Below are 14106 nucleotides of genomic sequence, written 5' to 3'. Positions count from 1 at the left end.
ACAATCTGAGCATCATTCCTATAAGGTTGGGTACCCATATGGTAAATAGTTTTCCGTCTGCACAGGCACACGTAGCGAAAGTTTAATTTTAACCAGCCCGTACAAGCAGAATAAGTTCTTTTTGCGGCTGAAACTAGTACTGTAATCAATCCAAGCACACATACAGCAACTGAAGAAATGATAAACAATGCAAAACATGTTCAGTTCTGCACATATAGAGGTATAACACCAATTATAAGTGTAACACTTGGTGAGGGAATAACAAATATGGTGGAAACTTCAAATTCTTAGTTGTCCATATTGATGAGTTTTTAAATAGGAAAAAGCACATTTTAGAACTCCTAAAACAACTTAGTTCAGCCACATTTGTACTTAAAATCACTGCAAATCTTGGGAAGAGACAAGTCAGTAAGCTGACATATTTTGCATATTTTCACTCAATAATGTTCTGGGGTAACTAATCATTAAGAAAGAAAGTCTTCATTGCTCAAAAATGTGCTGTAAGAACAATATCAAACAATGGAAAATCAAGGATGGAATGTAACAATATTCTGAGAAGGAAAGTTGCCATTCACCATATAGCGGAGATGCTGGGTCACAAAAAAATCACACTTAAAGCTTTCGGCCAATGGCCTTTGTCAACAATAGACACACATACGTAAAAACATACACTCATGCAAATGCAACTCACACACACGACTACAGTCTCAGGCAACTGTGGTTTCAGTTTACTGAGACTGCAGTCGCGTGTGTGAGTAGCGTTTTGTGTGTGTGTGTGTGTGTGTGTGTGTGTTGCTGACAAAGGCCATTGGCCGAAAGCTTTAAGTGTGAAAAGCTTTTTCTTGTGCCTATCTGCGACTCAGCATCTCCACTATATGGTGAGCAGCAATTTTCCTTCTCAGTATACTGTAAGAACAATATGTGGCGCTTGACCATGATCATCTTGTAGACATCTGTTCAAGGAGATGGGCACTTTGACTACTGATTCACAGTATATTAATTTCATCATGAAGTTAGTTGTAAATAGTCCACTGCATTTCAAAACGAACAATGCTGTACACAACAATTACTACACCAGAAGAAAAAATGTCATTCTTTATGTCACATTGAGGTTGCCTTTAGCACAAAAAGGGGTGCATAATGCTGCAACCAAAATTTTGATCACTTACCCTGTGATATAAAATGTCTGACAGAAATCAACATAAATTTCAAAAACAAATGAAACAGTTTCTCCTTGACAACTCCTTCTATTCCATAGAAGTATTTCTATTAATGTAATGTGTAGAAGGTAGTGAGTAGGAATTAATAACTCACATCTGTATGTCGCTTTTTTCCTTAAAAAATCTTAAATGACAAGCGTGTAGCCATATTTACAAAATAATATCTGACGTGAAAGAAAAATGACTTGTTCCACATCATCATGATTTACTGTGCAAATGAACCCTGGAACGTGAAGCTAACTTACTTCAGTACAGTTTCTTCCATCCGAACAATGTGGTTATAAAGCTACATCTATTGCATTTGTTGTATATACAGAAGAGTACTGCACACTTTCTAGAATGATATATAAGAATGTGAGGTCAACACACTGGTTATTTCTCTGCTATGTGTTTGGGAAATGGATGTAACCGTTCCTTTGAAACAAGTACATGCGGTCAACAGCAAACATAATAAGAGTCAATTTAGTGTAATGACAATTTAAGAATTCTGAGTGTATTAAATAATGGTTCATACTGTCACACCACAGGTCACAAGAATGCTGTGTTATTGGGTAAAAAGTGCCCTGTTATTTAACTGTTGACCTACAATGTCATACTACATGACAGCAAAGAATAAAAGCATACAAAGCAATCCAGTATATAGGAGTTGCTCATGGTGGACAATAAACTGATTGTAGAGGTAAATGTAGTGACAAGGGACTGACCCAGGGTCTGTTGTCAAAATCTAGGCACCCGCTACCATTCATGAGCTCAGCACTTAACGCCACACTAACAGCTCCGCCCATCGCTGGGGCAGCAACTTTCATTTCAAGACATTTCGACGACACTTGTCAGGCCACGTATATGACTTCAGCTGCAACAAGACCGGCCTCAGTGTGAATAAAAGCTGTTCATGCAGCCAGGCTGGGATGCTGACACAGCTGGGCTTTGAATTGGTGTATGCTGTGCATTGGCCAGTGCCGTGAGGCTGGCGAGGCTGCCACCCATTCCACTGCAGGCTGCTGTTACCACTGACAGTCGAACCAACGCCCTCCTAGTCACCGAGCTGTGGACACCTTGCATTGCCCATCAATCGCCTCAGCTGTGCAAGACTCAGCCACCACACCAGCAGTATAACAACATAAAGTTGCTACATTTGATGCAGTACGGGCTAGTATGCCAACCATGCAAGGCTTTGGCGCTACTGGGACAGTAGCTATTAGCATCTTCTTGACACCTCTTCTCGATAGTGTGTGGCACAAGACCAACGTCTGAACATGCCTGCGAAACACGGACATCCATTTCAAACTACTGTAACTTTTTGGAATGATAAAGAGTTTACATGCCCACCATCTGTCTTGCTGCAGCCACCTTCACCTTTAACAGATTTCCGTAGCCCTTGTCAACCCAACAAACCCACAATGCCCTGGTAGAAAAGACATTGCCATCCTTACAAACAATAAGAACAGCTCTTCCACCCCTCTGCAGTGGTCACTGCACCCAAACTGTGTCATAAGTGTATTCAATTTCTTCACACAGCTGTAAGTGTGATCCCTTATCTCACGTTACTATTGAAACCACAATGTGACATCAACAGAATATGTAAGGAGTTGATAGTACTGTGTTTTATTGTAACTGAGAATTAGCTCTGAAACTGGGAACCCAGTACCTCATTTACTTAGGTACATTATTTGTTTTTCATTCAGTTCCTCATCTGGATATGTAACAATCAAGTATATACGAACTGAATTAAATGCATTAAATACAAATACAGAGATGGGCGCCTGCATCAACTCGGCTGGGTGGTTGGTTGGTTTGTGGGATTGGAGGGACCAGACTACAAGGGCCATCGGTCCCTTTTTCCACGAACTTTAAACACCCACAAAGAATAAAAATGAACAACGGAGACGACAAGGGACGACACAAGACAAGAAAGACACAGACAGAGACCAGACAAAAGGAATTAAAATCACAAAGAGTGCGACAGTGGTTGGCCGACCATGAAAACAAAAAAGGAAAAGCCAACCACCAAGAAACACACTAATAACCACAATCTAAAACCGGAGGCCAAAGGCCAGACTCAACACAAAAAAGGACACAAACTATTAGATTGAGCGATAAAAACCTGCACGAATAAAACTCAAGACTATATCTGTCATAGCGGTGGTGTCCGATAAAAGTGCAGGGAGCGTATCAGGCAGTGCAAACATCTGCCTGAGCGTGGTTAAAAACAGACAGGCCAACAAGATGTGGACCACTGTCAACACTGATCCACAGCGACAGAGAGGTGGGTCCTCACGGCGCAAGAGATGACTGTGCGTCAGCCAGGTGTGGCCAATGCATAGCCGGGAGAGAACAACTGAGTCCTTGCGGGAGGCTTGCAAGGAGAAGCGCCAGGCACCTGTAGTCGCCTTGCCTATGTAAAGTTTGTTGGGTGAAGGCAGGGTGCGCCATTCATCACCCCAGGCACCGAGTACCTTCTGCCGCAAAACTGACCAGAGATCACACTCCAAAATGTTATCTCCAAGGTCAATGCACCGACAGCCTGTTTCGCCAGCGTGTCAACATGTTCATTACCCGGGGTGCCAACATGACACGGGATCCACAGAAAAACGATGGAGCGGCCGCAACGGGCAACAGAATGGATGGACTCCTGGATAGCCACATCACCACACGAGAGTGAGGAAAACAGTGGTCGATAGCTCATAAACCGCTCAGGGAGTCACTACAGATAATGAAGGACTCACCTGAGCAGGGGCGGATGTGCTCTAGGGCGCGAGAGATGGCGACCAGCTCTGCAGTGAAAACACTGCAGCCAGCTGGCAACGAGCGTTGTTCATAATGATTCCGCAGAGTAAGAGCATAACCTATGCGACCAGCAACCATCGAACCATCGTCGGTACAGACCACATCAGAGTCTCAAAATGAGGCAAGTATAGAAAGAAAGCGGGGGCGGAGGGCCTCAGGAGGGACTGAGTCCTTCGGTCCCAGTGCCAGATCGAGCCGAAGGCATGGGCAGGGCACACACCACGGGAGTATACGTAGAGAGGCCTGGAAAAGAGGCGGAAGAGGGAAAACCTCAAGCCAGAGAGAACTGCCCTGATGCGAACTGCAATCGTACACCCTGACGGGGCCGCCGTTCCGGAAGATGGACGACCAAGTTGGGGAACAGCAGATGGTAACTGGGATGTCCAGGCAAGCTACAAACTTGTGCAGCATAAGCGGCAAGCATTTGGTGGTGCCGGATCTGCAATGGAGGGACACCAGCCTCCACAAGGATGCTGTTGACAGGGCTTGTCCGGAAAGTTCCAGTGGCGAGTCGAATCCCGCTGTGAATGATGGGGTCAAGCAACCATAACGTGGAAGGTGATGCCGAACTGTAAGCCAGGCTACCATAATCTAAATGGGACTGAATTAAAGCCTGGTACAGCTGGAGAAGGGTAGACGGATCAGCACCCCAGCTGGTGTGACTCAAACAACGAAGAGCATTAAGATGCTGCCAGCACGTTTGTTTAAGCTGGTGAATATGAGGCAGCCAGGTCAACTGGGTATCAAAAACCAATCCCAAAAAGCGATGCGTCTCCACCACAGCAAGAGGTTCGCCATCAAGATAAAGCCATTGCTCAGGGTGAACACTGCGACGCAGGCAGAAATGCATAATGCAGGTCTTGGCAGCCGAAAACTGGAAGCCATGTGCTACAGCCCAAGACTGCACCTTGCAGATAGCGCCCTGCAGCTACAATGCCATTGGAGTTATAGTATAGGCAGAAGTTGTCAGCATACAAGGAAGCTGAGACAGATGTTCCCACCGCCGCGGCGATCCCATAAATTGCAATTAAAATGAGGCAGACACTTAAGACAGATCCTTGCGGTACCCGATTCTCCTGAACTCAGGAGGAACTATGGGAGGCCGCAACTTACACACGGAACGAGTGAAGCGACAGAAAATTTTCTATGAAAATCAGGAGCGGACCCCGAAGACCCCACCCTTGAAGCATGGAGAGGATGTGATGTTGCCATGTTGTATTGTACGCCTTCCCCATGTCAAAAAAGACGGTGACCAGATGCTGACAGCGGGCAAAGGGTGTATGGATGGCAGACTCCAGGCACACCAGATTATCGGCGGCAGAGCAGCCCTTTCGGAACCCACCCTGAGACGGAGCCAGAAGGCCCCGAGACTCAAGTAGCCAACTCAACCTCCAGCTCACCACACATTCGAGCAACTTGCAAAGAAAGTTGGTGAGGCTAATGGGGCACTAGCTGTCCACCTCTGGGGGGTCTTGCCAGGTTTCAACACGGAGATTAGGATGCTTTCCTGCCATTGCGACGGGAACTCACCCTCAACCCCGATACGGTTGAAAAGGTCTAGGAGGCATCGCTGGCAGTCTACCAAGAGGTGTTTGAGCATCTGACAGTGGATGCGATCTGGCCCGGGAGCCGTATCAGGGGCAAGCAGCTAGGGCATTTTGGAATTCCCACTCACTGAATGGAGCATTGTACAATTCAGGGTGGCATGTGTGAAATGAAAGGCTCCAACGTTCCACCTGCTCCTTCAGGGAGCGGAAGGCCAGCGGGTTATTCGCAGAAGCAGAACTCTGAGCAAAATGCTCCACTAAGTGGTTTGCAATTGTGTCGGAGTCAGTACAGATCGCTCCATTCAGTGAAAGCGCAGTTACACTGATGGGGGTCCGATAGCCATAGATTCTCCTAATCTTGGCCCAAACCTACAATGGAGAGGTATGGAGGCCAATGGTGGAGACATACCTTTCCCAGCACTCTGCTTGCATCGGCGAATGAGGCGGCAGGCTTGCACACGGAGCTGTTTAAAGGCGATGAGGTGTTCCAATGACGGATGCCACTTGTGACGCTGAAGGGCCTGCCTGCGATCTTTAATCACGTTCAGCGATTTCAGGCGACCACCAAGGCACAGTCCGCCACCAAGGGGACCCAGAAGAACAGGGAATGGCAGATTCTGCGGCAGTAACGATGCGGTTGGTGACCGAGTGAACCACCGCATCAATTGTGTCATTGGAAGGAGGCTCAATAGTGTAAATGGAGGTGAACAAGTCCCAGTTAGCCTCATTCATAGCCCATCAACAGGGGCGCCCAGAAGAGTGACACTGTGGCAGTGAAATGTGTGAAAGCACCACTATTTAAAAAAGAAAAGTCGAGCTGTGCCAACACTTGCTCAATGACGCTGCCTCGCCCTGTTGCCACTGATCCACCCCACAGAGGGTTATGGGCATTGAAGTTGCCCAGTAACAGAAAAGGTGGCGGCAATTGGGCTATCAGCGTAGCCAGGACTTGCTGTGGGACATCACCATCCAGTGGAAGATAGAGACTACAGACAGTAACAGCCTGGGGCGTCCACACCCGAACAGTGACAGCCTCTAAAGGTGTTTGTACAGGGACACTCTCGCTGTAAAGAGAGTGAAGGAGGTAGATGCGGACGTCACCAGATACCCTCTCATAAGCTGCCCGGTTCTTATAATAACCCTGATAGCCACGGAGGGCAGGGGTTCGCATCGCTGGAAACCAAGTTTCCTGAAGAGCAACGCAGAGGAAAGGGTGAAGGCTGAGATGTTGTCAAAGTTCAGCAAGATGGTGGAAAAAACCACTGCAGTTCCACTGGAGGATGACACTGTCCATGGCTGAGAAAGGTGTGAAGGGACTGAGGAGGCAGATTATGCCACTGGGTCATCTGCTGGCACCGATTGAGTACCTGTGCGACTGACATCCATTGTGTCTGAGGGTCCGGCGAGATCTAGGTCCTCAGCGGATGCCAGAATCTCCACCTCATCCTCAGAGGTGTAGGGAGCGGTGGGATGGGTGCCACTGCAAGGTCTGGATTCTTGGGTGCCTTCTTCTTTTTCTGTTTTTCTCGCTGTGCCTTCGGTGATTCTGGCTGGGAGGGCTTCACCGGGTCTGTCTCAGGAACAGACGAGGACTGTGAAGCCCTACAACCAGTGACCTGTCGTTGCTTCAGCCACTGGCAGGTGTCCGCTTTTCCACTGGTCAGAACCTGGGAAGGGAGGGACCCAAGGGACCCCTTTCTGGCTATAGGCGCCAAAGAAGACTTGTGCTTCTCCGGCTGGGAAGTGGGGACTGATGCCCCTGATGGTTGGGGAGGTGTTGCTCCTGAAGTAGGTGGAGCAGGAGTAGCAGGGAGTGAAGTGCCTCCCCACCATCAAGGCGGCAGGTGGAGTCTGACGAATCAGAGAGACAACTGTATGCGACAAAACAGGAGAAGGTAGAACCGCTGTCGCAGTGGCGGCATAGGTAGATGTCATAGGCACAGGAAGGAGTCTCTCATACTTCCGCTTAGCCTCAGTGTCTAGGTCAGGCAGTCCAGGGCCTTATATACCATTATCTTTTGTTCTTTCTGTACAATCCTACAGTCCGGCGAGCAAGGGGAATGGTGTTCTCCACAGTTAACACAGATGGGAGGGGGGCACACGGAGTATCGGGATGTGAAGGACGTCCACAATCTTGACACCTGACTACGGAAGTACATCGGAATGACATATGCCCAAACTTCCAGCATTTGAAACACCGCATCGGAGGAAGGATATATGGCTTCACATCACAGCGGTAAACCATCACCTTGACCTTTTCGGGTAAGGCGTCACACTCGAAGGCCAAGATGAGGGCACCTGTGGCTACATGATTATCCCTCGGACCGTGATGGATGCGCCAGATGAAATGAACACCTCGTCGTTCTAGGTTTGTGCGCAGTTCATCGTCTGACTGCAAAAGAAGATCCTGTGCAATATAATACCCTGGACCATGTTTAAACTCTTATGGGGCTAGATGGTAACTGAAACATCCTCCAACCTGTCACAAGCGAGTAACCTTCGTGACTGGGCAGAGGATGCTGTTTTGATCAAAACTGACCCAGAGCACATTTTGGACAAGCCCTCCACCTCCCCAAACTTGTCCTCTAAATGCTCCACAAAAAACTGAGGCTTTGTCGACATAAATGATTCACCATCAACTCACGTACAGACGAGGTACCGGGGTGAATAACCTTCGCTGCCTTCTTTAGCCATGCATTCCTCCCATGGAGTGGCCAGGGAGGGGAATGATCTCGGATCATATTTCCTGCCATTGAGGTTAGACCTCGATTGCTTAGAGACTGCTGGTGGAGGCCCACGCTTCATTGCAGGTCATCCTCCCTGATGCCACCCACTCCGACCAGGGGCTCTCCCCAGGAGTGCCACCCAGCCACAGCAAAGACCACCTGGCAGGATGGCCTTTGCTGGGAGTCCTGATGCCCCAGGCAGACGGACATCTACCCCTCAGCATACATTGGGAGGTAGCAGCTCAGGTATCAGCAGTGCGATCCCTGTGTAGTTAGGGAGCTACCACCAAGAGGGTACATGACGACCCCACCACAATGGACTGGCTACGGTGCTGGATTTCGGGTGTCAAAAATCCATTTGTATCATGAGGGCGAAGATGGAAGTGCACAATGGAGAGAATGTATGCTACCTGGAACACACTGCAGCCAAAGTGGCCGGAAGCTCGGTGTAAGCCCAACTCCATGACAATATCGAGTGTGCCAGATCTTAGGGCAAGATGGATTTATGATGCACCACGTAAGGTACCCTTCCCCATATGGTATGCACTAACAGAAAATTTTGAAAAGTAGAGGTCAAACACTATAGGGGACCATCACATTAAGGCCAAAACGTTTGAGACTCTTTTTAGTCACCTCTTACGACAGGCAGAAATACGGCAGGCCTATTCTTACCCCTGGACCCGCAGGGGGACCTGCTGACGTTCATATGGCAGGAAAAAATATTTCTGCTTACCAAATGTGAAGAGAAACAGATTGTTAGTAACTTCAGCACACAACTAAAAGCATTTATCTGTGAAGTTGCAAAAATGTGATGAGCAAGGTGAGGGATGGAAAATGTGGTTTGGTAACTGTGTTAGAAAGTCACTATGAAGACACAGAGAGCTTCATCACAGACTGAAACAAAGCTGAAACTTTACAGTCTGACATTTTCCCAGTGTGTTTCTAACTTGTAAAACTCTCAGGTGTCTAGCCAGGCTACTGAGATCAGTGGAGTGGTGAATTACCTAAGGTACAGGTTACCTTAAATTGGTGAAAAATAGGACACACTGGACAGTACACTTCTATGTTGCTCACCAGTGAGAGATGAAGAAAGACTTATCACGGACCTCACTTCATCCAGTCCGAACATTCCCCACATTAAGATAACTCCATCTGCCTTACTTGCATCCTACTGGCAAGGGGGTATTCTTGTCTAGCTTTTTGACGCACTCATATCCTACCAATGGCATCATATACAGCATCAGTCCGGCAGGTTATTGCAGCCTTTAGGCTGAAGAATGGTCTGAAGCAGCTCTCCACACTGGTCTACCCTGTGTAAGCATCTTCATACCTAAATAACTACTGCAATCAATATCCACATGAACTTGTTAGCTGTATTCATGCCTTGGTCTACCACCCCTGTCACTTCCCTTCATTACCGAGCGAGGCGGCGCAGTGGTTAGACACTGGACTCGCATTCGGGAGGACGACGGTTCAATCCCGCGTCCGGCCATCCTGATTTAGGTTTTCTGTGATTTCCCTAAATCGCTCCAGGCAAATGCCGGGATGGTTCCTTTCAAAGGGCACGGCCGACTTCCTTCCCCGTCCTTCCCTAATCCGATGACCTCGCTGTCTGGTCTCCTTCCCCAAAAACAACCCAACAACTCCCCTTCATTACCAAATTAACTTTTTCCCCTCAGGATGAATCTTCAAAACTTAACCCCTTCACTTACTCAAATTGTATCATACAGCTCTTTTTTGCCCATTTTGATGCATTACATCTTCATTGCTAAGAAATCAACCAACCTCCATAATGTCCCGCATTGATCTACAACACTTCACCTGAAAAGCTTCTATCCACTTTTTATGTATCAACTTCCAAATAATGCTACACTCCAAACGAATACTGTACGAAGTCTTACTGTATTCATTTGGAGTGTAACATACACACCTAGCTGAGTATCTAGTATTGCCCACCAGGTATGCATTTATTCCAATCCTTTACTAATCCATCCTCTCCAACTCTTTATCTCTGCTCACCTCCTACCCCCTCTAACTGTCCATATCCTCATTCCACTGCTTCAGTCCATCTATGTTCCCCGCCCTCTGTACATCTCCTCCTTCCCTTGTCTCTACCCATCTACTCTCCTTCTATCACCTCCTCACCCTCTCTCTTTTGTCGCTCTTCTCTTCTCCCTCTCTGTGTGCATCTGCCCCTCCCCCTCTCTGTCCATCTCCTCTTCCCCACTTCTCACTCCATGGTGTCACCCCTCTCCCAATATAAGGTTGCTGGTTCTTGCCCTTACAGTATTTCTTTCCTGACATTAAGTAGTGGGGTTTAGGAGCAGATTTTCACCCATGGCTTTGCCTGCATATGCACATATCACATGTATGTCACATACATTTAACATATTTGTACAAATAGTTAACCTGTATCTCTGGCAAATTTTGTCCTGCAGTTTTGTTTTCACACAGCTTAAGGTTTGTAACGTCATACGTCCTGAACTAATGCACAATGATATAATCTGGTAGGCACATTTAGCGGCAAATCAGGACACTGTCTGCAAAATGTTTTGCGAATAGAGTAAGTAGCAAAGGGAAGTCATAAATTTAAAAATCATACATTAAGTTGCAGTTTTTCACATAGGGCCTCTCTCTTTGTTTATTATGTCATGTCTCTGGAACTTTGGGTCGTACAATGACATAATTTTGCAGCTGCATTCAGAGGTTCTTTGAACACTGTCTGCAAAATGTGTCTTGAATACAGTTAGTACAAAAGAAAAATAAATGAAAACATCATGTCTTGATAAATTTTCTTTCCTTTCAACATTTTGTGAGGACTGTCAGCGAGAAATAGCTTCATAAAGGTTTAAAATTATGTGTAAAAAATTGCTCCAAGTCACTTAAGTGCTTTCATTCTCAAATACTGGATGAATAAATTCTGGATTTTGCATGTCGTGGGTTACACTCCTTTTTCACCCTAATCCCAATGCTTTGATAGGTGGGTGGTTCTTACCGCAACAGCGATTCTTTCCAGAAAGTAAGTGATATGTGTACCAAGTTTGGTTGAAAGCACTCCTGTGGTTTAAGAGTTGTGGAAAAACACACACACAAACACACACACACACACACGGTCCATTTTTATAATATTTATGGATTCATGAGGAAATCTGCTTGCGGACTAGATTTCCCACACACTTCCAACCAACTGCCCCATCACGCCCAAGAGCCAAGAACTAGCTGCAAATGAGCCCCCCCCCCCCCAAAAAAAAGGTCAAACAATATCATCCTGAAGTAGTGCATCTGAACTGAGAGAGAGAGATATTGGGGAGTCAAAAGGAAAAACAAGAAGGAAGAATAGGCCTAGGGCCTAATGTTCCACTGATGACAAGTTCATTAGAGATGGATGACAAGCACAGATTGATGGAAGGTGGGGAAGGAAATTGGCCATTCCCTTTAGAAGGAACCACCCAGAAACTGGCTTAAGTATTTGAAGGAAACAGAAAATCTGCTTCTGAGAGATGAGAAAACAGCAAGGAGTAAAATGAATGGCCATGCCTTAAGACTATAATGCAGTGGATATCAGACAGCAGCTGATTATGTTTTGTAACATTTTTTATCCATGCTACTGTCTTCCTCAACTGACATGGCTTACTATCTATGTCACTGAGTTCTATCATTATTCTGGCAATATCTTCAAATTTTACTTAATTTATTATTGAAGTATTGAGGCTCTTGGCATCTCTCAAAATCACCAAGGGCTATAAGATATAGTTTGCGATAAACTTAGAAAAATGTATTTTATTGCTTTCAAATTCCAAAAGTCTTTTTTTTTTTTTTTTTTTTTCATCTGCTCAGTTACATACTGTACATAGCCATTACAATGTGTACCCAGGAGTTCAAATGGTCCATAGTTCCTAATCACTCCAAGTGACTATTCATCCCCTTGAGTGTCTTGTGAGTCTGACTGGCACGCAGTGAGCCCTGGTATAATTCCCGAGCAGATTTTCTCCGATCAAGGACTGGGTGTTCTGTTGCCCTCATCACCATTGCATCATCATTGACACACAAGTCGTCCAATGTGGCATCAACTGAAAAGACTTGCAACTCGGTGGCCAAACTTCCCCAGGTGGGGACTCCCAGCCATGAATGCCATACAATCATTTCATTTTTTCACTTTAGGTTACTGCCATAATGAGCAGAATTAATAGTAATCTGACACAACATCTTAGTAGTGACACTGTAATCACTCTTGTTGTTCTTTCAGTTATTAGGCAATTTTTTTTTAAAAAAAACAATGATGTGTATAATATACATTTAACAATTTTACTCTAATGCTATCAGGTCACTCCAGAAAATAGCAATTCTGCTAATTATGTATGAATGTGTGTATGTATAAGAGAGCAAGAGGGCCCTGATCTTCCCAGGTAAATAAATATTTTTTTCTAATTTCTTCTTCAGTAAACATCACATATCTAACTATGTCATTTTAGACTTTGTTGGAAACTTTACTTTAAATGTGTATTTTCTTGTGCTCCATATCACGCAAACAAGCCTCTACATAACGTACTCATAATCTGTCTTTTCCAAGAGTTGTAGGCCATAATATATATATGTTATGAGAAAAGTGACCAATTTCAGTTTACTATTTAGTGAAAAAGTGACCTAAAATATGTCACCGAAGAACAAAAAACTCATTCGTCGATAGTAAATCATATTTTAAATAGTAAGAACACTCACAATAAATGTAAACATAAAAATTCTTATAAGATTATCCAGATGTTCTGTGCAGTTCTGCCACGACAATAAGAACTAAATTCACTTGTGGATTATCTTGCAATGTTTGACAACAAGACTTACATTTAGGCCTTCAAACATAACAACAGGGAACCAGTTCTCCAGGTTTTTGACGCACAAGCATAACGAATCATCACTGTTCGTAGCCATCGTAACAACACATAAATTCAGTATCAATCACTTAACGACGCTTAATCACTTAACGACGCTATTACACCAGCCACCCACACTCACAACTACAACCACTTCTTGTTTTCACATCAAAAGGGCGTAACATTTCAAAGTCCCCATTACAAAGATATATTCTGTAGCTGCTGTCTTTAACTAAGCTTCCATAGGCAATGAAAACTTTCATATGCATACCTCCCCCCTTGTGCCGTCCAATTGGTCAACACATACATCATACAGTCAGAAAGGCTAAAAACAGTTTAGCTTAGTCTCACGTGATTTCCCCACTACCGCCCAACAGCTTCAACGTATGGTGGTTTCTCCATTTCTGAATCTACTTTCTACTAGCATGGTACCTAACACAAAAAGTACTACTGTCACCTCTGCGCAAAGTGTCAGTATGCTAATCAAGAAGTCATAGCACGTGGGACTGTGATGTCGTCCGTACAGCCTAGTTTACACAACGACATTGGGTTGCGCCACTCGTTGCGTGGAATGAGTTGCACGCAAATGGTTTCATGGTATACACTTAAGTTTCGTCGTTTTGTGGGTTCCCGAGTCGTGTCTGAAATGAAAGTTTTGGCAGGTGCACGTCGCGCGAGTTGTGGTGGAGTTAAAGCTTGTTGCATGAAATCGCTGCATAAGAAAAAAATAAGAAACGTGTTTCGATTCGTGACTGGATGAAGAAAAGACATCAGCTCGGTTGCTCGGCGTTCTTGCTGAAATAAATTCTAATGGAAGTCCCAAGAAGTTATTTTAATTATCTTAGAATGTCACCAGAACTGTTCACGTTTCTCCTAAATAGAGTTAATTTTGCTATAAGGAATAAAGATACTGTAATGCATGAAGCACTTCGCCAGAACTGAAATTACATATCACATT

The 14106-nt window shown here is 45.3% G+C and overlaps 1 protein-coding gene across 1 annotated transcript in view; it reads right to left on the bottom strand.

Annotated features, from left to right (window-relative positions):
• The window catches only part of LOC126480721 (serine palmitoyltransferase 1), a 112406-nt gene extending 99069 nt beyond the window's left edge, over window positions 1–13337 (bottom strand). The window contains exon 1 of the mRNA XM_050103981.1: window positions 13120–13337. Coding sequence (XP_049959938.1) covers window positions 13120–13206 — 87 coding nt within the window. The 5' untranslated portion in view covers window positions 13207–13337. The remainder of the gene's footprint in view (window positions 1–13119) is intronic.
• Window positions 13338–14106: the final 769 nt, after the last annotated feature.

Source organism: Schistocerca serialis, chromosome 5 (assembly GCF_023864345.2).
Source record: "Schistocerca serialis cubense isolate TAMUIC-IGC-003099 chromosome 5, iqSchSeri2.2, whole genome shotgun sequence".
NCBI lineage: Eukaryota > Metazoa > Arthropoda > Insecta > Orthoptera > Acrididae > Schistocerca > Schistocerca serialis.
This window is presented reverse-complemented; position numbering and strand designations above follow the sequence as displayed.